The 24,899-nt window shown below is 54.1% G+C and overlaps 8 protein-coding genes across 8 annotated transcripts; 3 read left to right on the forward strand and 5 right to left on the reverse strand.

Moving 5' to 3' along the window:
* Window positions 1–52: 52 nt before the first annotated feature.
* ASPZODRAFT_393809 (hypothetical protein) lies at window positions 53–7,211 on the reverse strand. The gene is made up of 4 exons (XM_022728307.1): window positions 7,085–7,211; window positions 6,656–6,991; window positions 661–6,581; window positions 53–608 (listed from the first exon to the last, which is right to left on the reverse strand). Exons 2-4 carry the CDS (start codon window positions 6,960–6,962, stop codon window positions 543–545), a joined length of 6,294 nt encoding a protein of 2,097 aa, XP_022585995.1. The 5' UTR covers window positions 6,963–6,991; window positions 7,085–7,211; the 3' UTR covers window positions 53–542.
* Window positions 7,212–8,774: 1,563 nt separating this feature from the next.
* ASPZODRAFT_87894 (hypothetical protein) lies at window positions 8,775–12,853 on the forward strand. The gene is made up of 7 exons (XM_022730317.1): window positions 8,775–9,036; window positions 9,110–9,214; window positions 9,267–9,553; window positions 9,613–9,825; window positions 9,878–9,976; window positions 10,037–12,299; window positions 12,363–12,853. Exons 1-7 carry the CDS (start codon window positions 8,994–8,996, stop codon window positions 12,530–12,532), a joined length of 3,180 nt encoding a protein of 1,059 aa, XP_022585996.1. The 5' UTR covers window positions 8,775–8,993; the 3' UTR covers window positions 12,533–12,853.
* Window positions 12,854–12,977: 124 nt separating this feature from the next.
* Window positions 12,978–14,014, reverse strand: ASPZODRAFT_127564 (hypothetical protein). The gene is made up of 4 exons (XM_022721784.1): window positions 13,590–14,014; window positions 13,485–13,527; window positions 13,322–13,424; window positions 12,978–13,252 (listed from the first exon to the last, which is right to left on the reverse strand). The coding sequence occupies exons 1-4, from the start codon at window positions 13,985–13,987 to the stop codon at window positions 13,182–13,184; spliced, it is 615 nt and encodes a 204-aa protein (XP_022585997.1). The 5' UTR covers window positions 13,988–14,014; the 3' UTR covers window positions 12,978–13,181.
* A 239-nt stretch (window positions 14,015–14,253) lies between these two features.
* On the reverse strand, window positions 14,254–15,254 carry ASPZODRAFT_156359 (hypothetical protein; the record flags this gene model as incomplete). The annotated part of the gene is made up of 2 exons (XM_022726264.1): window positions 14,833–15,254; window positions 14,254–14,754 (listed from the first exon to the last, which is right to left on the reverse strand). The coding sequence occupies exons 1-2, from the start codon at window positions 15,121–15,123 to the stop codon at window positions 14,254–14,256; spliced, it is 792 nt and encodes a 263-aa protein (XP_022585998.1). The 5' UTR covers window positions 15,124–15,254.
* A 520-nt stretch (window positions 15,255–15,774) lies between these two features.
* Window positions 15,775–17,271, forward strand: ASPZODRAFT_55271 (hypothetical protein; the record flags this gene model as incomplete). Its single annotated transcript, XM_022728533.1, has 2 exons — window positions 15,775–16,577; window positions 16,647–17,271. The coding sequence occupies 2 exons, from the start codon at window positions 15,775–15,777 to the stop codon at window positions 17,269–17,271; spliced, it is 1,428 nt and encodes a 475-aa protein (XP_022585999.1).
* Window positions 17,272–17,962: 691 nt separating this feature from the next.
* Window positions 17,963–20,715, reverse strand: ASPZODRAFT_127567 (hypothetical protein; the record flags this gene model as incomplete). Its single annotated transcript, XM_022721785.1, has 1 exon — window positions 17,963–20,715. A coding segment is annotated over one exon (2,525 nt), but the record flags the coding sequence as incomplete, so codon positions are not given.
* A 55-nt stretch (window positions 20,716–20,770) lies between these two features.
* On the forward strand, window positions 20,771–22,773 carry ASPZODRAFT_394443 (hypothetical protein). Its single transcript, XM_022728309.1, has 3 exons — window positions 20,771–21,007; window positions 21,175–22,499; window positions 22,553–22,773. The coding sequence occupies exons 2-3, from the start codon at window positions 21,252–21,254 to the stop codon at window positions 22,694–22,696; spliced, it is 1,392 nt and encodes a 463-aa protein (XP_022586001.1). The 5' UTR covers window positions 20,771–21,007; window positions 21,175–21,251; the 3' UTR covers window positions 22,697–22,773.
* A 77-nt stretch (window positions 22,774–22,850) lies between these two features.
* Window positions 22,851–24,559, reverse strand: ASPZODRAFT_148761 (hypothetical protein; the record flags this gene model as incomplete). The annotated part of the gene is made up of 3 exons (XM_022725413.1): window positions 22,851–22,887; window positions 22,957–23,838; window positions 23,904–24,559. 3 exons carry the CDS (start codon window positions 24,557–24,559, stop codon window positions 22,851–22,853), a joined length of 1,575 nt encoding a protein of 524 aa, XP_022586002.1.
* Window positions 24,560–24,899: the final 340 nt, after the last annotated feature.

Here is a 24,899-nt window from a genome sequence, read left to right on the forward strand (position 1 = left end):
AGCTACGTACGGAGTAAACGGACCAGGTAGTTATGACTCTAGTAGTACGTACTTTTAAGGGATAATTAGACGCATTTTGATTCCTTGAATGCATAAAGTGATGATCATTAAGAATATATCATAATCATACCAATGCGCGCTTTTCGATCTTATCGTTACACAGTCCGTCACCCACACAGCAGGCATCTTAAGGCATTCCATAAGTAAATGACGAAGAGAATATCATCACATGTAGCTTATATCGCGCTGACGAATCCCCCGAACCCAACTACAAGGTAGAAAGAAAGATTCCTCTAGAAGATCTTGAAACAATACAAGGAAAAGGAAAGAGAGACAACTCCTAAAGCAAGATTAAGAACGCCGGAGAAAGAAGGAAAAAAAAAAAAAAAAACAAAAGCAAGAAACAGAAAGCAAAGGGGAGAACATAAAAGAGAAGTCGCGAGGATGAGCAATTATCTGCGACTTGGCATCGTTTGCGTGGTTGTAACATCATGAAGAGAAGGGAATGTAAGGCCTTTTATCATATGACTTATAGAGCCTTCTTACGGCAAGGCCCTCGGGCTCTGCTGTTGGATATGCTGGAGAAGGGCATCGAAAAGACGGCCGATCTGGGAATCAAATCAGTACAAAATCCATGTATATATATAAAGCTCAACTGACCTCTGGTGCCGCCTGGATGAAGGGAAGGCGGAAGAAGGTATAGCTCCGGTTCTGCAAGAGCTCCTGGAGGGTGATGATCAAACCCCATGGGTGTGGCCGATGGACGATAAGGCGTTCGAGGAGCACTCGGATGATCTGCTGTCGGATATCCGAGTCGTCTTCCTCCGAATAGTCGACGCCGAACAGCCGGAGGATGGCAAAGCTGAAGAAGTAGGTGTGGCTGTTCGGGTAGCGCAGCTGGTTGGCCATGGCGCTGAGAAGATAGTACCGTGCCTCGGGACGAAGGACCTTGGCCAGCCGTTCCAAAAGAGCCGAGTGGGGGGAGTTGTCAAACGCGGCCCGCGAGTTGCCCTTGGGAGCGCTAGTGTCGGAGACCGCCTCTTGTCCGATGTAGAGGACCAGAGCATTCACTAGCACGACGTCCACATTGATGGGGGTGTAGAAGAGGCCAGTCTCCTTGCTCGCGGAGGTGTACACCGCGTCGCAGATCTCCTGGAGCGAGGTCTCAGACACGTTGTCGCTCTGCAGGGCACTGTCGATGACGGAGAGGATGCTGGCACGCTGCAGAGGAGCGGTGACATCACCCGCGATCTTCGGCGACCCCCGCATCTCTTCTAGACGTTCGACCTTCAGTCCCTCTCGGAAGGGATCCGGAAGCTTATGGAACGACGACGGGTAGGCGCTGAGGACCAGGTTGCGCAGTTGAGCGCAGTGGGCAGGGATCACGTTGCAGAAGTTGAAGTGGTTCTCGGCCACGAATTCCGGGAAGTCGTGATGCAGGATCAGCAGGATGCGCAATACCCCCTTGTAGAGGTCTTTGGCGACGTAGGAGATGTTGGCGGGTTTCAACTGTTCGCCAATGTAAGAAAGGAGGGCCTGCATGATCTCGCAATAGGCTTCCCATCCGGCACGGTCGGGCATGTTCAAGATGCAGGTCATGAAGACTCTGTGAGAAATAAGCGAGAGCCAGCCGTACACAAAGGCAGGGACGTATTGTGGCTGGAGCGACAGGAACTTGTTGGCAAAGGCGAGCATCATCTCCTGGTGATGCTCGCTCTGCTGCAGTCCGTTCATAGAATACTCGCAGAGAATACCGGAGAAGAGCCTGAAGAAGACGCGCTGGTTGAAGGCTTCCCCACGCATCACCTGGTGATGGTTCAAGACAAGCACCAGCAGAGACAGGACGGAGTTGAGGTAAACGGGCTTGTTGGCCTTGACGGCCCCTGTACTCTCGCCCTGGAACTTGACCAGCAAGACGACGAGCTTCGCGAGGGCGTCGATATACATGAAAGCCTCGTCGAGACTGCCATTGGGGTTCTGCGACTCGTGCTCAAACATGGCCACGGAAATGTCGATGCTGAGCCGGAAGAACAAAGCGGAGTCCTCCTGGTTATTCATCACCTGCCGCTGGTGGATATCCTTCAGGAACGAGTAGTAGGTGCGGTTCGTAGCGGTTGGGGACTTATAAATTCCAATCCATTCGCTGAAGATGTACTCCATCTGATCGCGCTTCGATCGGGCTGCGTCCGTAAGGAGGGGGTTGACCACCTCCGGAATGCCGGATTCGCGCAGTTTGTGGATGATCTCATTCGCAATCGACAGGTTCGAGTCTTCCGCCAGCCATTGGCTCATGGCTTCCAAACTGCCCGAAAAATCCGATCTCAGAGCAGACGGCTCGTCGTTGAAGAGAACGTGTTCCATGAGGCTTGCGAGCAGTTCGAGCGCACTCATGTTCTTCTGCAGAATCAGTCTCGTCAGGATCATATCCACCCGACGGATGTCGAGAAGACCCGCATCGATCAGCGCAACGGTGACGGGGACATTGAACATGTGCTCATCATCAACCTCGGAAAGGATGGCCCAGGTGTACCGCGCCACCAGCGACGACATGTCGCAAAGCTTGGCCAGGAAATGGACGAGCACCTCAACCTCCAACAGACCTTGAGTCTGGGTATACAGGTTGGTGCAGATCTTCAGAGCCATCAGTCTAGCCAACTCTTCGCCATTAGGCGAAGCAAGGATGGCGCGCAACGCCTGGTTGTACTCCTGCAGGACAGCGCTGTCCCGGCCCAGATCCTTGACGTGTTCCTCCGGCGCGTTGCGCGCCGCCTGTTGGAGCTCCGAGACAACACTCTCTACCTTCTCACGTGGACTTTGGGCTTCAAGAAACCCGTTCAGCTGCGACTGAGCGCCAACAAGGCTGGCCTGCTGCAAGCGAGCAGCATCTTGCTGCGTTTGCGGGGTTCGGAGGGGCACGGCAGGTTGCTCGGCAGGGGTGGAGAGGTTGGGAATGGTGTACGATTCTTGCAGCACGTCGGGAAGTTGGCGGCCAGAGTCGGTGGAGACACTGGGGACATGAGCGGGTGCAGAGCCTCTGGATTGACGGGCAAATTCTTCGTAGATTGCGAGTTGTTCCTTGTTCAATCCGCCGGGGGCCTGGCGGTACGGCTCCGGGATGAAGAGCCCCCATCGGTTCATGGAGGGGTCGATGAACGGTTCATTCGATCGGCTGGTTCGATGACGGCGACGAGCTTCTAATTGAGGCTCGATCACCTTTTCTATCTCCGGTAGGGATTTCTCTTCGGCAGCCTTCTCCACAATACCGCACGCGGCGTCAAGGTTGTCATTGACACACATGAGGATCAGACCCTCAGGCATAGGCTGGTCCGAGTATTCTTGCTGGATCATCCGGATATAGTTTGTCATGCTGACCTTCAGCGGCTCCTTGCATGTGACGAGGGCTAGGCTACCTGCAAGCTGCCGCACCATGATGCCCGCTGCATGTCGCACCTTCTCCTCGTCAGGCTCCATGGCGAAATCCTTGGAGATCAACTGGACGGTCGAGATGGAAGCAATGGTAACGGACCGCTCTACCACAGGTGTGATGATTTCCGCAATGGCTCTTTCCACCGAGCTGTGGACGATCTGCCGGAGAACATTGGGATCGACCATGCTGCTCGCTGAGGATGGCAGGACGAGGATCTTGTCCAAACTCGGGAGGGTCGACATGAGAGCGGCAGGCGACATCCTCTCATTGCGCATGGCCTGGTGGATCCCGCCAAGTGCCATCTCCTCAAACGCCTCCAAGCCTTCAGGAACATTGCCGGTCACAATCGTTTCTTGAGTCAGGGCGGACCGGTCCCGGATGATGATTGACGGCTCGATGACTTTGTGGTCGAGATCAAGATCCTTGCACAATACCTCAATTTCGAATTTCAGGTTCAACTTCAGTTCGGCGAAGTGATAGAGTTCCAACAATAAAGACAAGATATCCATGAGCCAGGGGTTCGGAGGCTTGAAGACCGTGGATTTGGTGGCCTGAACAAGAACCTTGCAGGTAAAGGGGATGACAATCATCAGACGCTGACTATCAAACCCTTCCATGAGGAGACCCTTGAAGTAAACATCCTTGTGCTTGATAGGCTTGTCCTTTGCAATGGTCAGGGATCCTAGCCACGCTCCGAGGTTCTTAAGGTGGCCACGGTCAGTGGACGAATTCAGGGTTGCTTCCGAGTTGAGCAGCCGGTTTAGGCTGACATAGGTCTCCCTGAGGACTTCAGCCCAGAGGATCCGATCACCAATGCGCTCAAGGAGATCAAGGTAGAGTTGCTGGAAGTTCGGCTGCAGTTTCGCACGTTCCTCGACCAGGTAGGAGGCGAACCACTGATGGTGTTGATCGCGCAGCACCTCTGTCAGATCCTCCAACTTCTCGTCGATGTTCTGCTCCGAGACGTTGTTCAAAACGAACAGGATCTTATCCTGTACATCTTCACCTGGATCCTCATACAACTCCGGCCGGAGAGGCGGGTCAACATGAATGGAGCGGAATTTTTGAGGCGCTCCGTCAGCGGCAGTGGATTCATCACCATTGCCATTCGTCAGGCCGGAAGGCCCGGCCGCCTCATCGATCCTTGCGCCATCCGAGTCGGGGGCTTGATTACCCTGTTCGCGGAGGACTTCCTCCGCTTTCTGGAAGATCGGAGAACCCCGCAAGCTGGGAATCTGGAGTAAAAGATGGCAAAAACCGGCCCACTCGGACAGACGGTTGATGAGCTGTTCGATCGCCTCGACGCCAAATTTGTACATTGGGTCGTGTGGCTCATGTTCACGCACAGCCTCGAGGATCATACCCAGTCCGACCTTGAGCGTGATGCCATCCACCAGTCTGAAATTGATGATCCCGCCGAACATCACAGCAGTCTTGGTCAAGGCTTCCAAGGGGTACTCGTTATAGCAGTGGTACTCATCAATTAGGCCGTGAACCATGCATGCGAAAAGATCCTGTTCGGTTGGCTCACGCGACGTCTTGTAGCGTCTCATCAATTCCAGCATTTCTCGCAGCGACAGCTCCTCGTGATACATCTTGCCAAAGAGCTCTTGCATTTGCTTGTCGACAGACTCGGGCAGGGAGTTGCCGTTCTCACCGTTCGCATCGATAATGTCATCGAAATCTTCACCGTAGTTGATGAGTCGCGGGTAGGTTTGAATGCAGATACGCTGGACAGGGGTGAGGTTCTCGCGGTCTCCCACATATTCTTCCAGAACGGACAGCAGGGTGTAGACGGTCTTCACGGCCAGGCTGACCATCTGAGGTGCAGGCTGCTCCTTTCTCTGAACATGAAGCTCGTCTTCCGCCTTGATCCGCAAAAACCTCGACAGGAGACTGCCCATATCCATCAGACCCTTCTGCGCAGTGTTGCGGACCCATTGCTCGAGATCAAAAGAACTCTTCCGATGAGCCAAGCAAGCAAGGTCCATAGCAAGCCCGTTGGTGAAATCAAGGAGGTAATCAAGCCAGCCATATTCGATCGAGTGCTCGTAAATGGCCGCGGTGGAGGTAGGGTCTTGAGTGAACGCCGCGAAGAGCTGCTCCGCCACCCACTGGCGATCTTGCTTCCAAGCTCCTTGGAGGGCAAGTTGGTAACCTTCTTCCTGTTTCAAGATGAAAACCACAAAGGTCCGCAGGACGAAGCTTTGCTGGACACTAGTCCAGGGCTGAGGAAGGGCAAGAGCGGAGCAGAGGAAAATGGGCAGATCAGTTTGCACCATGGCTTTAATGAGGGCCTGGCTCTCGGCTGCTGCCCAAGCGGCCTGAGAAAATAGGGCGATATCAAAGACGGCCCGGATGGCGTCCAATGACCGCAGGGGAGACTGCAGTGCACGGTCAGCTTGTAAACGCACGATCTCCGTTCCGTCGGCGAAGAAGTCGATCGGGAAAGCGGCCCGCAGGTTCGGGATTTTCGAGACATCGATCCGGGAGGCGATGAAAGCTGTCAGGAAGGACATCTGCGTGTCACGGTGTTCCCAGTCGCCACCCCAGAGTTTCTGGATATCCAGAGTCGAATCTTCTGCTGCGATCTTCAGAAGGACGGTGCAAAGCTTCGCGAACTGGGCCGGTTGAATCCTCAACCCCTCCCGATCGAAGTATCGGAACACGAGCGGCCAGTCGACACCCTTGTCCGCATAGTGCTCCCGGACCGCGGTCAGAAACACTTCCAGCGAATAGTGTCGCCCGTTCTGGGCGAGAAGCATGAAGAGTAGGGCACTGGCAATGTTTTCCTCGCTCCAGCTTTCTGAACCCGCCAAATTCATGACCTCATTGACAGCATCCTGGTTTGCAGTCGTCTTGGGTCCCTTGGAATGCAGCTGACGGACCAAAGTCAGCTTAGGGTTGAGAAAGTTAAACATTTGCAAAGCCGAGGAAACTTCTGCGGGCATGTCTTGTCCCAACTTCTGATAGCGCAAGGTGACCGCATAGGCCAATTTGGCCTTGACCTCGTCGGTAAAATTCCGCGGAGGGTAAAGGATGAAGCGTTCAATGGTGATGCCGATGAAGGAGGTTTGGTAATCTTGACTGGACTCGGAGGGGGTAGCAAGCGTCTGTAGGAAGGGGAGGGTAGAATTTGATAGGATTGCATCGGCTGCTTCATGTTAGTCGATGCTAGTCAACAAGAACAATAATAAGAAAAAAAAAAAAAAAAACTATTCCTTATACCTTTTGCACGAAGGTCGGACTTGGCTGCGGTCTTGAACGCAAGCGCGAGAGAAACCTTGGCAACGGGATCGAGTTTGAAGTGATCCAAAAACGTGGACAGGTCAAAATCGCGGAAGACATCACCTTCCGATGTATCGATGGTGTCTGCGATCTTTTGTGCCTGATCAATGTCTTGGGTGATCTTCTGCATCTCCTGGACAAGGAGAGGATAGTTTCCCGCATTCTCGACGGCCTTGTTGAGCCCCGGGAAAATTTGCGGGGCATTGCCGATGAGAAGGCGACGGAAGTACTTTGAAAAGACCTCCATCCCGTTGGACTCGACGAGCTAGAAAGATTCAAAAAGATGATTAGATCGTTTCGATATCTTTTTTTTGGGGGGAGGGGGAGGGACGTTTTTTTTTCCCTCCCCTTCGGTTGAGGGTGACTCACTTTGTGAATTTGGGCAGCCTTGGTATCCCACTTCTCTTTTCCTTCTTTATCGGTGATGGAATCGAGGAGAAGGAAGACCTGAGCGATGGAGATCTTGGTCAGGGAGGACTGACTGGCGTGAGAACCGGCGGCAGAGAGGGCGGAGCCCGGTTTGTCCGAGGGGAAGCCGGTGGGCGAGGAGAGCAGAGGAGAGAAGGCAGCACCTCTGGCGGACGCAGGGGCGCCACCACCTCCGCCCGTACCTCCAGCAGGGGCGGACGAGGCCGCGGCGGAGGAAGGAGTGATGGCGCGAAACTTGGGGGAGGAGAGCGAGGGGCCGGAGAGCTGCTGCGAGCCAGATTGGAGCGAAGCAAAGGGCGAGGGGGTGGAGGAAGGGGAGGGGGCAGAGCGGCCGGCGGACAGGCCTCTGGCAGAACTCAGGACGGCGGAGAAGGAGGAGACCAGGGGAGAGGCGGCGGACAGGGCAGGGCCCGGGCTGTTGTTGCTGGAGCCGCGGACGGCGGGCGGGAGGACAGCGGCGGCGGCGAGGTTGCTGGTCGCGAGCGGCGACAGGCCACGGCGGATGGAGGACTGCGGCGCAAAGGACCCCCAGGCGGACGGCAGAGGCCTCGCAGAGCGTGCAGAGGAAGACTTCTCGGAGCCAGAAGCAATCGACGACTGGGTGGAAGGGGGAGGGGGAGGGAAGGTCATCTAGGAGACGCGATCATTTGACCTGGCGTGTGTGCGGTGCGGACAAAATTTTATTGGCAGTGGCAGCAGCGGGCAGGCAGGTTTCGCAGAGGGGCTCGAAGCAAGCTGAGACGAGTCTGGACGATGGGAGGGACGGGTGGGAAAGCCGGACAGGGCAGAGGGTGGTCGAAAAGAAGGCTGGCGGTTTGTGGCACCAATCGAAGTCCGATGGAAGAAGTGAGGACATGGAGGTGAGGGCAGGTGGAGATGCCGCCGCCGGGCCTCAGGCTTAGTCCGAAGGAGGCTGAGGCTCTCTCTCTCTCTCTCTCTCTCTCTCTCTGCTGGACTCTACGGCTCGAAACAGGCCCTGCTGGGTGTGAGAAGAGAGATAGAAGATGCAGGATCGAGTCGGAACCGGTTGATCTCGCACGCTGATCTGCCAGCGAATTCTTGCCCCTGGGTGACGCGCTTGTCTGCGGCCTGAGGGCAGACTCTGCCGATTAGTCACGTGCGTCACTATACGTAGTCGTACTGACGGTACCGTAGACTGTACACTGTAGACTGTACACTGTACTCCAGACTCTACCTAGGTAGACTCTATACCAGATAGAAGGAAGAATGCATAATGGAATGCATATTGACTTTCATAATTAAATATATAGTTCTATGTATACTACTAGTCAGATAGTAATAATCTGTTGATGCTGGACTATTAATCCACAGAAATACATAGTGAAGATCAGTCGAAACTCAAGCCTCAGGCAGAAATAGACACCCGAATATCGTCGTGTAGTGCGCAGTGCGCAGTGTACACCTACCAAGGTACTGAAGGGATCACAGGAAGATGCTATACTACGGAGTAAATAAATGATAAGGTTACTCCGTAATTGAAGTTCAGCTCAGCTCTAAGCGCCGCTGCCCAAGTCTATAAACCGGCTGGTGTCGCGCCCTGGGCACATTCACGGTGCCTCCGTGGGCGGTTGCCCCGAGTGACGCTATAATAGTAAACACAACCTCCGCTCTGTAGTGCCAGGCCAGGCCGAAATACCATGACGTTTGGTCTTGGTTTCCCACGCGTTTCTGCTGTTGTTCTCTCCAGAGACCTCGTGTGGTTTGATTATTGTTTTCTCCCATCTGCCTGACCTCCCTCCATCTTTTCTGCATTTGTTTGTTTGTCGCTCCTACTCCTACCCAACCTACAACTGGGGGTCTTCTACACCCTTTTTGAGAAACCACCACCATGCCGGGCACGATTGCCGAGGGACCAAGTGTCTCTTGTTCATGTGAGATGCTGTTTCTCTGTGTTTCTTCGCTATGACGATTTCAGAGCTGACTGGAGGTGCTCGCTTTCCACAGTCGCGAACAATTTCTGGGGCAAAGATGACGCCGGCGTGCCGCCCATGCTGGACCGGATGCACAACGCAAAGGTCACTTGTGATGAATTAAAGGCCTTCTACACTGGTACGTTGTCGAGGGGTTTCCACCGTCGGATACGCCTCTAACAGATTCACAGCCCGTGCCTCGATCGAAGAAGAGTACGCCAAAAAGCTCCTAGCCCTCTGCCGAAAACCGCTGGGATCGTGCGAGACAGGGACTCTGCGCGAGTCGTTTGACTCGGTACGCACAGAAACAGAGGCCATCGCCAAGGCCCACTCGGCGATTGCTTCACAGATAAAGATCGAGCTGGAGGAGCCCTTGGCTGCATTTGCAGGCGGTATCAAGGAGAGGCGGAAGATCGTACAGAACGGCATCGAGCGGCTACTTAAGACTAAGATCCAGCAAACACAGGCTGTCAACAAGGTAAAGACAAGATCTTCCCCAGACTGCCAGGCGTGTCCACCACTAATGGTCCATTTCAGGCGCGAGATCGCTACGAGCAAGATTGCCTACGGATCAAGGGTTATCTTGCACAAGGCCACATGGTCATGGGCCAGGAAGAACGCAGGAACAAAGCAAAGCTCGAGAAGACACAGGCCCAGCTCGCGTCCAATAGCACGGACTACGAGGCGGCTATCAAGATCCTTGAAGATACCACCGGCCGCTGGAATAAAGAGTGGAAATCGGCCTGCGATGTAAGACATGACGGACTACTGGAAGGAGATTAAAACACTAATATTCGACCAGAAATTCCAAGATCTGGAAGAGGAACGACTAGATTTCACAAAGAGCAGTCTCTGGACCTACGCAAATATCGCATCAACAGTCTGTGTGAGCGATGATGCTGTACGTTGATGAACCCCCCCCCCTCTCGACCACCATTTGCAATTCTGACCGTCCTACTAGTCATGCGAGAAGATCCGGCTCTCGCTAGAGAACTGCGAGGTTGAAAGGGATATTGTCATCTTCATCAAGGAAGCCGGCACGGGCCAAGAAATACCTGATGCGCCAAAATTCATCAATTTCTGCCGTGGCGATCTGAACGACAGCAGTTCCGAGATCTCAGAGGAGGATGGCTACTCTGTTGCCCAGTTCCAGCGAACGATCAACCCTGCCTTCCGCAGCTCCTCTCCACAGCCATCCACTTATGAATCTCACCATGACCCAGATTGTGATCTTGCCGCCAAAATGAACTATGGTGGTGTGTCGGCGCCATCAATCAGGGAGGCTACAGTCACTCCGCAGAAGCCTCCCATGCCACCTCAACAACCAGTGGAAGAACAGCCGCCCCAGCAGTCATTTCAACAACCGCGACAGCAACAGTACCAGAAACCATTGAAAATGCTACCCCAACAGCAGCCCTTGCAACAGCAGCCCCCGCAGCAGCCGAAGCAGCCGCCTCAGATGCAACAGGCACCGCAAATGCAGCAAGAACCTCGAATGCAACAACCGCCTCAGATGCAGCAAGAACCTCGAATGCAACAACCACCTCAAACGCAGCAGGCGCCTCAATTGCAGCAGGTCCAGCAGCCTCTTCCATTGGACCTTCGTCGTGGCGGTCAGCCCCCCCCGAACTACGATCCAAACCAGCATGGCGAAATCGGTCGTGTGCCCCATAACGCTTACCCAACCGATGGCATGACAATGTTCTGCCGTACGGGACCCCCCTCTGAGCGCAGCTCGGGGACCAGTGCATACCGACCCTCCAGCCGTGATTCGCAGAGCGAATGTTCCAATCCCACCTCTGTCTCTAGCCAGGAGGCTGTCACTGCAAAGCCTTCGCCTGCTAAATCTAGTCCCACTAAGCCTACCAACGGCGTGGCGCTGCCTGGGATGAATGAAGAGAGACAAGTCCAGAAACGACGAAGCGCCTTTTTCAGCAACAGCCCCTTCAGGCGGAAGAGTCGACACGACAAGGATCGACAGGCCACTGGATCATCATCCCGGAGCGGCTTTGATTCCAAGCAGAGCAGCCCCGTCAAACCTGCGGCTGTCCAACCGCCGGTCCTTGATCAGGGCGGGTCCGCCAGTCCTGAGCCCGTGGATCCCCGCGCGAACTTCCAGCTCAATGTTGGCAATAACGTGTTCGATGTGGCATCGCCCGAAGCGGACAGGGCCAAGAAGGCTGCTCCAAAGACAAAAGGTGGTGAAGGAGATCTTGACCCCATCGCTCGTGCGTTGGCGGATCTGAAGGGACCTGGGAAGCAACCAAGTACCCGGGTCTCGGCGGACCGGTATCACGGTATCGCTACGCCTGTTCCTTCGGCTCCTAGTTCAACTTATGGCTCGACTTCGGTCGCAACCCCCCCCCCTGCTTATGATAGCTCTTCTCTCAAGCGCCTGGATGCGCCACAGCCCGCCTTCACGTCGGCACAGATGCAGAAGACCACCCGAAAATATGTCGACCAGACACAGAACATGTTCCGCACGAGCAATCCCTCTTCTTCCTCTTCTTCTTCTTCTCGGCCGGCCACTCGGGGTGGTGAGCCGCCCCAGGAGGTTCCCCGTGCCAGGTCCCCAGCGCCGGTCACCAGATCTCCAGTTCCCCGTGCCCGATCCCCGGCACCTGCTCCCAGATCTCCTGTTCCCCATACTAGATCGCCAGCACCTGCTTCCAGATCCCCAGCACCCGCTACCAGGTCTCCGGCTCCCCGTGCCCGATCCCCAGCTCCCCCGCGCAGTGTCAGTCCCCAGGTAGCCCCTCGCGTGGATACCCGAATGAGTCAGTATAGCAGGGGGGCGAGTCCAAGCCCGTCGACATATCAGACCAACAGTCTCAACAGTCGCTATGCCCAGTCTCCCACCATGGCCCCCGCTTCCCCTCGGACCAGCGATGTGGGCTATTCACCTCAAGAGTATCCGAAACGAGGGTCGCAGAGCAGCTACACACGAAACGCATCTCCGCAGCCACAGTTCAGGCAGCAGGCGCGGCCCTCTAGTGCAGGCGGAATGGAGCTGCAGCTATCCGGCAACCACATGGACATGTATGACAGCGGGGGCCGTCAGGATCGATACGGCTCACGGTCGTCCAGAGATGGCCGGCCCGCCTCCTCGTACTATGGCAGCCATTCAGATGCGGGCAGTCAAGGCCGCGCGCGGAGCCGGACTCTGACCGTGGCCGATCCCAACAGACAGTATAGCCGTGATGGACGCGCCGTTCTTCATTTCGGTAAGTTCATGGCCCTTTTTTTTTGCTCCCATTTTTCTTCTCGTGCTAGGCTAATTTACGTAGCCCGTGCTATGTACAGCTATACCGCTGCCATTCCCGAAGAGCTTGGCTTCTCCAAGGGCGACGTCTTGGCCGTCATCCGCTTACAGGACGATGGCTGGTGGGAAGCCGAAGTGACTTCGACGCGCGGTCACCCTGGTCTGGTACCCAGCAACTACTTACAGATCATCTAGATACCCCTTCTTCTTCAGAGCTTTGATTTGTTGTTTTGTACATACCTTCTGGTGTGATGTGGTTTATGTCCTACTACCGTTCTCCTAATATTTGATGCAACCTGTTTCTTTCAGTCTATACCTGGAATTGTTTATCTCCTTGTGCTTCTGCTTTTCAAATTGGAAACATTCTTCACTTTATTTTGCCTTGTTCATGACCCCTCTTTCTGCCTTGTTTATGATCCTATGCCATGTCCCTATTTTCTATGTCTGACTATGCCCTCTATGAATCTGGATTTCTTATCTATCCTGCTCATGACTTAATATGAAAGTACCATACATAATAATGTCGTAGTCAACTAGTCCCGGGTAGACAGTAGAAATAGCGTTAGTATTAATATCAGGCCGTTGTGCTCCAGCCTATACAGTAGTAGATTTTCCCTACTTGAACAGCAGCTACAGTTATATCGTCCTCTAGACTGGGGTATAACAATAGAATTATCGAGTCATTATTAGTATTGACAAAGGAAAGATCATAAGATACAAAGTAAAACCATGTACACTTCCCGGCAAGCAACAGGAATATACACGGGGAGAGAGGAAGTCGCATCAACGCCTGGCCATGCGAGAATCAACATAGGACATAGGATAAGAAGGGTGTGTATATCACTCATTCGTCGTCGACAAACGAGTTCGCCAGACGGCCGAAGAAGGGAACCTCGTAGTGCTCGAGTGTGTCGACTATTAATCCCAGTAAGTATATCTCTATGACAATCGAAATAGAAGATGGAAGTATGAATGTGATCTCACCATCTCTGTAGGCCCGCATGCTCAGGAAGCCGATAAGGGCCAGATCGACGATGAAAAGCAACCAGGAGAGAAAGCTCGACCAGGCGAGGAGAAGATGGAGGATCTACAAAGCACAGAAGTCAGTAACCTAGAGATTCCATCTTGCAAGGAGAGGAAGTCGTACAAATAGAGCCGTGAACAGCATGCTAGACTGCCACGCATGGAATCTATAAACATTAGTATAGAGAGAGACAGAGAGAGAGAAAGGCCAATAAAAGGGGGCAGATACCTCACGTAGTCACTCTTATGCTCTACCAAGAGGAGGAAAACACCCCCCGCCGGAGGGAGCAACAGGTAGGCCAGCATGGCCTCGACATCCATACGGACGGGGAGACTGGTTTCGAACGCGCCGAGACTCAGCCGGCCGCTCTCGACGTCGCGACCGAACCCGGTTCCAAACCCTGACCCTGTTCTCTGTCCGTGTCCATGACCATTCCCTCCGGCGGATATGTTCTGGTAGCTGGTCGGGGCGGCAAACTGGGAGGGCGAGGGTAACGCGCTGCCTGGGACGGGGGGGGAATGGCGCGGCGAGCGCACGCCGGGGGATTTGATGCGGCTTGCGTCGTTGGGGGGGGAGAGGGCGCGCTCCGTCTCGGGCGATTCGTCCTGGTAGGGAGCGAAGTTCATTTTCGAGTATCTGATAGGGGATAGAAGTGTGCAGTCTTAACTAGGTAGACTGACTACCTGGGTTCTAAGTTGTATGGACATCTCCTGTTTCGGTCGCGTGGGTCAGGCTTGGCGTCGCTATCGATATCACGTTGCCTGTGGGCTTCCCTTGCTTGATACGTAATAATCAGGTAGGTACTTCCTGGATGGTAGTATCTAGTTCTATTTTGATTTCGTTCGTAATGTACATGTACACATATATGCTAGTTATCCAAGTTCCGTACGTATCATCCCCTGGAACGCCCTCGCGCGATCCCCGTCCCACGCGCAATCCCACTCGCCGGCCGTCTGCTCGCTGTGGTCCCGGCTGCACTCGTGGTCGTCGTCGCGGTTGTTGCAGTCATCGACCGGTTCGGGACTCTTGTTCCACTGCTGCTGGTGGTCGAGTAGGAGACGCTCGGGGTTCGGCCCACGCTGGTCGGCCGGGCTCGACCTCGAGCGATCCCGCGCGTACTCTTGACCCCGGTGGAGCTTGCCTGTACTCTCCTCCGTCGCTCGTCTTCTTCGGCCTTCCTTGCTGCGGCTTCTCGCCGTTGCTGCAGCTCCAGTTCGCGTCGTTCCGCTTCCTGCTGTTTCTGTATGGCTTCTTGTTCCATGTCCGTGATATCTTGCGCGGCTCCTTGCCAATCAGGATTGAGGATGAGTCGCTGGTTATGCTCCGTCTGCGAGAGTATCCGGGTCCATGTGTTGAGAAGGGTCGACGCAGATTGCACGGTGCGTGACACGGTCTATCAATCAGTAATCCATAAAGAGAGAGAGAGAGAGAGAGAGAGAGCTTCCTCAAAAGAAACGAAAAAGAAACATACATCCATGTTGCCCTTGGCACGATCTAGACTATCTAGCAGGCCCTCAATCACCTGGTTGATATTGCGAACACTCTGCAGCTCGTTCCGAAGGGCCACCTCCCGCGCCTCCTGCTGGTCAAACAGCGTCTCGCCGTCCGGTGACCGTCCCCTGGCGGGGGAGGCCAGTCGTTCCTCACGGGGTGCTCGATGTGACTGCTTCTTGTGTCGTTGCGAGGGCGAATTCCACAGCTCTTCTGTGTCTTCGTCAGACAGCTGGAGCCTGTCCATCTCTTCGGTCGCGTGGAAATCCATAGCGTACAGCGGAAACACCGTGTAATTTTTTCTCTCTAGCCTGCTATTCGTAAAAAATTTAAAGCGGGGGAACTATCCAGCTCAATGACATCAAGAATATCGATAAGAACACCCTGATACCAGTTCGTCGCTCCGTAAAACGCAGTCAATATTATCCTCGATGTTGATGATTTTCCCCTTGTGGTGGGGCGAGGCCCTTTCATTGGTGCAGCCTCCCTGCGTGGAAAGCGGTGGCTGGTCGACGTCAAACCAGCATTCCTTTGTTGCTCGTCCACGACACTCACTCTCCCTTGGAAGGCTTCTCGCTCTCTTCCAGACACACACTCCCTCTCTTCAGGGTCCAGCCTGCCTCCTTCTCCATTATTACGCGTGCAGTGCTGCTCGTCCGACTTGCAGATTGTCCGAATTGCCTGCAGCCTTCGTCGGTATATACGCTTCGGTCGGGGTTGTGCACTGTCGCGTCGTCGTCCTCCCTTCTTAGCCATCGTCTAGCATCAGCAGAAATATTCTTGCTACTGGTATCGATTATATTTTGTACTCTTGTCAATTGCTAGGATTGCTATATCTGCCGTGGAAGAAGAACCGACGCCTGTATCTCCCGGAAGTGGTTGCACACAAACATTTAACTCTCACAAACCCAGACCAGACGCCATGGCGACCACACCTCCCCCACCGTCAACACTGAGGATCCCTCCCACTCCTCGACACGGCGCTGGGTACGATCAATATTCTCCCTACGCTACCCGTCACTCGGCCAGACTAGCTAGCCAGCGACCTGTGCGGGAGTCACGAGTTACTCCGCCGCCCAGCTTTCCTGACCTTCACCACCTGGCCAGCCCTAGGACTGGGGCAAAGGAGCGAGGAAGTCGAGCTGAAGCGTTGTCCCCTCCAGGATCTGCCTGGAGCTCTCCACGGAAGAAGACCACAGGACGGTTGGGTGCTGCTGTGCCGCCATATTCACTGCTGGGTGCCTGCACCTCCGACATGGACCTTTCAGATCCCTTCGACAACACCGCTGCCAAGCAACAACAACGTCTTCACCACCCATCTCACACCACCACCATGACTGACGGTATGCTGCCGACTCCTGCCAAAACGCCTAAGAAAAAAGTTGTGGGCGATATTGGAGGCACAGCGCGCACGCTGTTCCCTCCAAACCCCATGTCTGGACGCACCAAGCGATCGAAAAAGCACACGGGATTCTCCCTCGATAGCTTCACTGAAGATGCCAGTGGCAATAAAACCAAGATCGAGATCTACACGGATTCGCGCGATCGCATCCCAGAGCTGGACGAGAGTGAAAGCAACCCCTTCTATACAAAGGTCACAGAAAGCCAGCCTGCCCCCCCTCCTACCAGCACGCGTACCTCCAGACGGCTCAAAACAGCAGGAGGAAAGCGTAGCAAGGAAGTCGACGATGCGATCAAGCGTGAGGATGGCATGGTATATGTCTTGTAAGTTACCCTCCTCTCCTCTGTCTTTTTATTTTGGTTTACCAAACTCTTTCTAACCTGTCTCCTCAGTCGCGGCAAGAAAACCTTTCGCAGATTCATCGACGCAGTGGAAAGTGACGGCGATGATGATGGCGACGACGACGATGACTTGGGCCTTTTCGCGTCTCGGCCCGATCTTCTGGAACCGTCGTTGACCAACAACGTTCGACCTCTCACCCGTTCCTCCATCAAGCCGCGGGTGCTGTTCCCTAGTGCCCATGCTCCTCCTACCAGTCAGGAAACACACTCGAGCGATGCCGACGAAGAGGCGGCTACCGATATTGAGGACGTCGCTGCACTTAAGACAGACGCGCCTGAGCCCAGTCACCCTGTGGAAGCCAAACAGCACGAACAGCTGACGACTCCTTCGGTCGCACCGCCTGCCGATACCCCATCCTCCCCGGGAGCTACCCTTCGTTCCCTGCGATCTCGTGCCAAACGCGATGGGGTTGAGCATGACGCAACCACGCCTTCTGGAGCTGAAGTTTCGAAGAAACGAGTCAGCCCCTTTGACGGCTGGCTACGGAAGAAGCAGGTCCCTACCACCACCGGTGTCAAGACCAAGAAGCGAGATGCCGAAGCTGTCGACAGCCCCGCGGGTCCAGCCATCAAGAAATCCAGAGTCACTCGTGCCACTGCAACATCATCGCAATGAATACGGCTGTACAATGTCTACACAAAACCCATGTCAATAACTGGTCATAATCTTTACATTCCGAGCTTTTGTCCTTTTTTTTTCTCTATCTTTCTCCCAGCACATTTGCATCTCCGTTCTGCGCGGCGCAACTACAACCGGTGTCCTTTTTTTCTCTAACGAGTTTATTGTTGGACCACTGAAATGAGGTTCTTTTTTCTCTGACAGGATCCCTCCCCTTTTTCCCCTTTTCTATTCTTCTCCCTTTCGAACAGAATCTTTCCTCTCGCCACTGGTGTTCTAATGGATGGCGGTGTCTATTGTTCCCCGGTACATTGCCTTTGTTGTTTCCCTTTCTCTTTTTTTTTCTTTGTCATCTTCGTTTGAAGTGTTCGGTTTTCTTCTCTGGCTGGAATGGAAGGAATGGATATGGATGGGAATGGACGGGTAAATGGTAAATGGATGATGTTTCTTTTTTTTTCTCACTCTTCAGGCCTGGAAAGGGAGTTTCGATTGAATTCTTGCTCAGATGGGCTGTCTTTTACATGGGCATCCTCTCCTGCCAACCCTTAGCTTAGCTTAGTTAGATATCCCAATTCATGAATGCACAGCAATATGGACGATTACTCTTGCAAGTACATAAGAAGTTTTGGAATGCAACAGCGTAGATTGGATCCATAATAAATAAGTCTAGCCTGCTAGAATCGAAAATGAGCGAGCAAGGAGGGAAACAAACCAGTTCTTGTAGTTACATAGGAGAGGGAGGGATAAGACAGGCTTTTTTTTCTACATAATGCATCAATCAGACAGGTATCATAATGCAGTTTCCCCCCCTTTCATGCCCTGAAGAGAGAAGCGAAAAATCCTACCACTTGAATACTACTCCAGTATTCCATCCATGATGAAGAAAAAAAAAGAGTGAGTGACTGTCAATCATTAGTTAGATGATGTCTAGTTCGTCATCGTCGTCATCGTCGTTAGTATGCGTGTCCTTCATCGCTGTATCCGAAGCTCCACCAAGACTGTCCCGGCCGGCTTCCTTGATACCCCGTGCGGTGATGAACCGGGTCTTCTTCACACCACTGCTTCCCGGCCGGTCACCGTCGTAGGCGCGCTTCTTCGGACCGAGGCGGATGGTGTCGGCGCGCCGGAAACCGCCGAGGCCAAATTGATGAGAAGAAGCATTCTGCTGCATTGGCGAAGGTGTGGCGGCTGCGATTGCTCCACTATTCGATACCAGTGCAGATCGGGGAGACTCGAACCCGTTGGCCTCCCCGGAAGTCACTTTGGCGCGGAGGTACTCTGCCCCCACGCCGCCTCCACGAGAACTGACGAGTTTCTTTGCGATTTCGCGCTCGCGAGCTTGCTCCGCCAGGCGACGCCGCATTCGTTCCTCCTTGTTTTCCATCCCGCGGCCCATCATTCCGGCGGCGATGAAGGGATCTTCATCGGCATCGATCAGGCTGGAGGCGGACTGGCCGGCCGCTGAATGGTTGAAGACGTAGGATGCGCCGCCGGTATTCCTCGACCTTGGGCCCGGCGCCACGTAGTACACGCTTTGCGACTCAGCATCGTACTGCGCGTTGTTTGCTGCCTTCAGTCCGGTCTTTTTGTCGCCTGTCCGTTTCCCTCCAAAGAATCCTGTTCGTGAACCCGACAAGCCTCCAGGCCCCAGCATACCCGGGCCACCGTTGACTCCCATTCTTTGAGATTGCGTGCGGCGCACTTGGAGATCGGTGTGGAAGTCGCAGAATTCCGTTTTGCGGGCGTCGACCCAACTCTGGCAAGTCTTCCCATCCTTCCTAACTGCCTTGCAGAAGCCGATATCCTTGGAAAATCCAATTTCCAGGATCTTGTCGTCAGACGAAGAGATTGCGAGACTGAAGCGGTTAGTATCCAGCTTGTGCTTCGGCGGTGGCATAATGGTGGGATTCAAGATGGCAATAAGGACGCCTTCCGAGAGCTTATAGTATCTCGGGAATGCCGTGTCGAAGAGGAAAAGGTCAATCGACCACTGGAGATCGGTGAGAGTTATCGCCATGTATTTATTTGTGTTATTCAACCCGTCGTCATACCGGTCAGCCTCCTTATCTGTGGCGTTTTTCGTTCCTTTGACCTCCTTAGGGGAGGATTTCGATGCAACAATTCCGAAGACTACATAGTCACCGTCTATCTCGGGTGGTAGCTCAAAGTCCGGTGCCTTGATACTTTTTAATAGGTCTGGTATCTGAAGTATCTTCTTCCCGGTAAGAGTTCTGGTGAGAAAAGAATGAGGCAAAATGCGGCTGGACAGATTCATTGAAGAATGGGGCTCGAATTTCGACGAGTCTGCTGCCTTTTCTGGAGATCCGCCTGTCTCCTCGAAGGAATGACTAGGTAATAAAAGGGGGGTTCGTGCGGTAGAGTTGGATCGGTGGTGGCGTCGGTTCGTTACACTGGCATTTCCGTATAAATTGGGGGAAGAGGTGACTTTTGCGAGACTCTGTACGCTCGGAGCAGTGTTACTTCTTTTCAGACTTGCCATGGAATGCTGCTGTAAAGACCTCATCACTTCTTCACGGCTAAAAGTTTCCACTGGTCGAGCTCTTGTTGGCGACTGGGTCCGGGGGTTCTTTTGCATGGTTTCAGCCGCGGTGGCCTTGAATGCTTCCATCTCTGCCTTGTCAAATTGGAAGGCCGAGCTTCTGTTTGCCTGTATCTGTTCCGCCCGTTCTCGACGAGATTTGTCGAGCTGTCTCGTCTCAGCAATCCTTTCGCTAAAGCTTTTGATTCGTTTGCTTGGATCCTCCCTTGGCGAGAAGTAGAAGTCCTCGTGGGAATCGTCACTGGTGCGGGATAAAGCACCCTCGCGTAGTCCAAATTTACTGCCAGATCGAGCCAATCCTCTCGAGCTGGGAGGGCGCTTCAAAGACACATCTTTCCCCTTCAACCCTTTGTCAATACCGAGGAGATAGCGGCGAGGTGACACTGGGTCAGCTGGAGCCGGTGCCCGTCGTAGAGGTGACACTGGTACCTGGACTTCATCTGACCGTGTCCGTCCATGTATCATGCGTGGGCTTCCCGGGGCTACCAGGCTGCCAGTATCATGCTCGGGCAAGCTTGACGAGGTTGCCGGCCGGGAGGAGGACGCGTCGCTCACATCCGCACCGGGAGCAGAAATCGCCGATCTGGCACGGGACTTCTGTAGTTGTTTAAGTTTCAGTCGTGCCTCGATCGCAGCTAGCTTCAGCTTCAACGTCTCCTCGTCCTCGTCCTCGTCCTCCTCGTCTCCCTCCCGATTCTGGTCCACCCCGTCGCCTAGCACCTGCTCGGTCTGCGCTCGGAAATTCGGCGCTGTCGAAGAACGCTTCAGAGGCGATCCAAGTTGTCCTCGGCGGGCTTGCATTTCCTGGAATCTCCGCCGCCCACTGGGGGAGCTCAGCAGCGCTTCCCGGGGCGATCGCGGCGGCCACGAAGTTTCAACCACTCGTCACAATTAGCACGACGACCGATAGCACAATTTCAACAAATAGGAAAATGGGAGGGACATACTCACTGCTGCTCATCATAGGACTTGAAAATGGAAGAATCGTGGCAGCGACGGCGATGGTCACGGAGCTGAGGTGCCTCTTTCCATGCCAACCGACAGGGATATGGAGGGGGCTCTTCTCTTGTCTACCAGTGGCTGAACAGGCGGCTGGTGTCTCATCTAATTTCCAGAACAGCCCGTCCGAATCACAATCGAGAGACTCCTGCAGCAGTAGTGCATCTGGAACGTGTGAGCAAGCCGTATCTTTCGTGGATCAGCACCGACTGTTTCCTTGCCTGACGTTTGCGAATTGCCGCCGTGATTGGCTGCGGGGGGAGGGGAAGCGCGTGTCGCGTCTTTTCCTACCCTTGAGCTTCACGCGTCTTGCTTGGAGATATTATTGACGGTTATTGCAGAGAATCACGTCGATTGATTTCTTCATGGGGCTTTTTTTGAATAGCAATTGCAGGCCAACCATCCACAATACTCCAAAATGCGAACACGAGCGTCTGCACCGCCGAAGCAGGCCGTCTCCGAGCAACAGCCTCCAGCACTCAGGACTGCAGAGAAACCAAGCAAGATCTTCATATTGCCCAAAGCTGCGAGCAGCAATGCACGGTTTTTGATGTTGCCGAATCCGCGAACAGAGCTGCTTAGTCGGTATTTTTTCTGTCCAGAACTCGGGGTGTTTGAGTTCACAGTCATCGCACCGCCGCCCCATGCGCAACGCAGCGTCCTGTTCACGACTCCTTCCGAGAAGGAAACAGCAAATTCTAAAGAGGACACAAAGCCAGGATGTGCATCCATCACGAAGAATGCCCAGTTGCTAGTTGCGACGCCAGTCGACATCATATTCTTCATGATTCCTATCCTACGAGCTGCGTCCCAATCGGGTCATACCAAGGGGCTGTACCAACCTCTCGACGATATCATTGATTCTCAGGATGAGATGGCCAAGCATCTCAGATACGTTTTGAATGATCCAATCTTCCGAGGGAGTCTACAATCGCGGGTGGAGGCTATCTGTGATAGTGTCGAAGCAGGCGATGAGAAGATGCTGCGGTTCAGCGAGGAGAAGCTCATGGCGGAGCTGATCTCGAAGGCAGAGCGCACTGTTGCCCAGGGCCTTCCGGTAAGCATGGAAGACCGGTTTATCCGTCAAGCGCTGGCTACTCCGTTGATGGCTGTGAAACGGGACGAGCCCGTGACTACTGTAACCGAAGCCGAGGTGCAATCCTCGGAGGAATCCGAAACACGATCAACAACAACAACAGCTAGTTCTGCGACGACCCAAATAACCTCAGATCAGTCGACTCCGACGCCGAACCCGGAATCGGCTCCCGATGTGCCATCGACCCCGGAGCATATCACCCGGTTGCTAAGGCTCTCCACGGCCCTATCGTTCATGAAGGAATCATATATTGCAGGGGATCTCTGCACCCGGCTAGACGAGATGCTTGCCTCTACGCAAAGTCCTATCGATCTCAAGCCCTTAACAGAGCACCTGCAGCATGTTGCCGAGCTACGCGCCAAGGCCCTTTCATCTCGCACCTTGACGGATTTCACCCGCAAAAGGGGGCTGGAGGACGAAGAAGCCGCCGAGTCACGGGCAGAGAAGAAGCGCCGGATGGAAGAGGAAGAGAAGAAGAAGAAGGCTGGGGAGTCGCGTGCCGTGCGGGATCTGAAAAAGGTGAACACCAGCGGCATGAAGAAGATGAGTGCCTTCTTCTCCAAAGCTGCAGTGAAGAAAAAGTCGTGATATGACGCTTGGTCATTCTTATAATTTCAAATATTCTGGCGCCCTGCGACCAAGTTCAGGACAGCCGCGAAGGCTACACTTCTATCAGACCAGGTCAATCGACCGGATTCCTACGAACGCGCAGCGTATCAAAGACCAATTGCAACCACCGATCGATCTGGGTTCAGGGAATGCACTGATCTGCCGTGTCCATGATAGAAGGCTATACATAGGATATATAGGGAGCTTCTGGAAGACAGTGTCGTACTATGAAGACAGCTGCATAGATAATAATGAATCTTCCCGACGAATGTCATTTTGAGCTGTTGAGCTGGTGCTGATGATTGCAAACTGTTAAACATCGAATTGAGTGATAGCAGCACCCGTAACCCTATTATAAAAGTCAGTGTGGGGGTGCTCTCCGTACTCTCCAAGGGGGAAAAAAAAAAAAAAAACATACATGAAGGAACCATTCGACGGCTTGCTAATGACGATTGCCTGGGCGAGCTTTTCTGGCGAGATATCCGGAAACTTCTTAAGATAGTACTCGTTTTTCAGGGCGGCGATGACGGCGTCGACTTTATTCTGCGGGAGGATGTGGACGGTACATCCTCCCCAGCCGGCGCCCGTGAGGCGGCTGCCCCAAGTGCCGGCGCGACGGGCGATGGCGCAGATCTCGTCGACTTCAGGACAACTACAGTCGTAGTCTGACCGACAGGAAGCCTGGGACTCGTTGAGCAGCTGGCCGAGGTAGGCGATGCGGGTGTTGTCGAGTTTGCGCGCGTTGGTAAGACAGGCCTTGAAGTCTAGCACGCGACGAGCCTCGCGGAAGCAGTGCAGGGCGCGCTGGCGGAGGAGAAAGGCCTCGGTCTGGACGGGAAACGCGGACAGGAACTGTGTCTCCAGCTCGGCGACAGTGATCCCCAGCTCCTGTGCGATCTCGGAACGCGTGTACCCTTCTTCCTGGCCGAGATGGTCGCGGGCGACCTGGATGACGGCGTCGAGCTGGTACTCGAGTGGGTCGCCCAGCCGGCCTTCCTTGCGCATCAGCTCCTGGTGGAAGTTGCGCAGACTGTACCCGAGCGAACTGGTGTCTTTGGTCAAGGTGATGTTGTACTTTTTGGCGAGCACCACGGCTGCCAGCGTGCATTCGGCTACGCGGAGGTTGTAGTGGCGGGGCGCTGTTTCGGCTTTGTTCGACGTCACGAAACTCTGCGCCATCAGGAAGGTGATCTCCTGGTCGGCCTTGGGGACGGGGACATGCTGCACGGAGAAGTTGGGGTAGAACTGCGTGTACAGCAAGTACCCTCGAGAGGAGAAGATGGAGGCTGCTTGGTCCATACTATATAGTTAGTTTATATAAGTTAGATTATATAAGAAAAAAAAAAGAGAGAGAGAGAGAGGTACCCTCCAGAATAAACACCAACGGCACGTTCCGACACTACCGCCAGGTCCAAGAGATCCTGCTTGGAAACATTGTGGTTGTTGGCCTTCATGACGGCCAGGGCACTCGCACATACAAAGGCGGCACTGCTCGAGATGCCACCACCGGGAGGCACGTTGCCGTCAATCAGGATCTCCATGCTTGCCGGCGCGAAGAGGTTGTCAGCCGTCTTCTTGCGCAGGTACTTGACGGCACCCAAAAGGCCAGCCTTGAAATAATTGATCCATTCGTGCTTCGTCGGGTCGATCTCGATGTCTGCATCTCGCGGCACGGTGAACTCGCGGGAGGGGAACTTGTCCGGGTTGACATTGGCAATCTTGACGGTAGCATCCAACCCGTGCGGCGGGATGACCTTGACGGCCACGATCACATCCACACTGACCGCCGTCGGTAGCACGTCGTAGAGATTGTAGTCGATGTGTTCGCCGATGATATTGACACGGCCGGGGCTACGGGCGACGAAATCCGGCCGCTGGCCGTACAGCTTCGCAAAGCCAGTGACCAGACCCTTCCATCGCGCCTGGATCTCTGGCGAGACCGAGGTGGTCGACGCCTCGTCGGTTGCGTAGACCTCTGCGATGGACTCGGTTTGAGGGACCAGCTGCTGCGGGGTGGCCATGGCGGGGTATTTCTTTATCGCCTCGTGTTATATAATGAGAAACGGGACTGTATCACAGAACACCAAAGTCAGTCTAAGCACGATAGACAGGTAGACAGGTAGACAGATAGACAGATAGACAAGACAGATAGACAAGACTGAAGGAATGAAGGAATGGAAGAATGAAGCTCACAACTCGCCTCCACAACCGACTGAGTACTCCGTACCGAGTAGTTAATATATCGTCCTGGATAATTCAGCAAAGACACGCCCCACTCCCTCCTGTAACTCTTGAGGCTTGAGAAGAGTCGGTTAATTATCTGACTCGCTCTAGACCAACTGTTTGTGGCTGTCGGAAAAC

The sequence above is a fragment of the Penicilliopsis zonata genome (genome assembly GCF_001890105.1).
Source record: "Penicilliopsis zonata CBS 506.65 unplaced genomic scaffold ASPZOscaffold_1, whole genome shotgun sequence".
In the NCBI taxonomy this organism is placed as follows: Eukaryota; Fungi; Ascomycota; class Eurotiomycetes; order Eurotiales; family Aspergillaceae; genus Penicilliopsis; species Penicilliopsis zonata.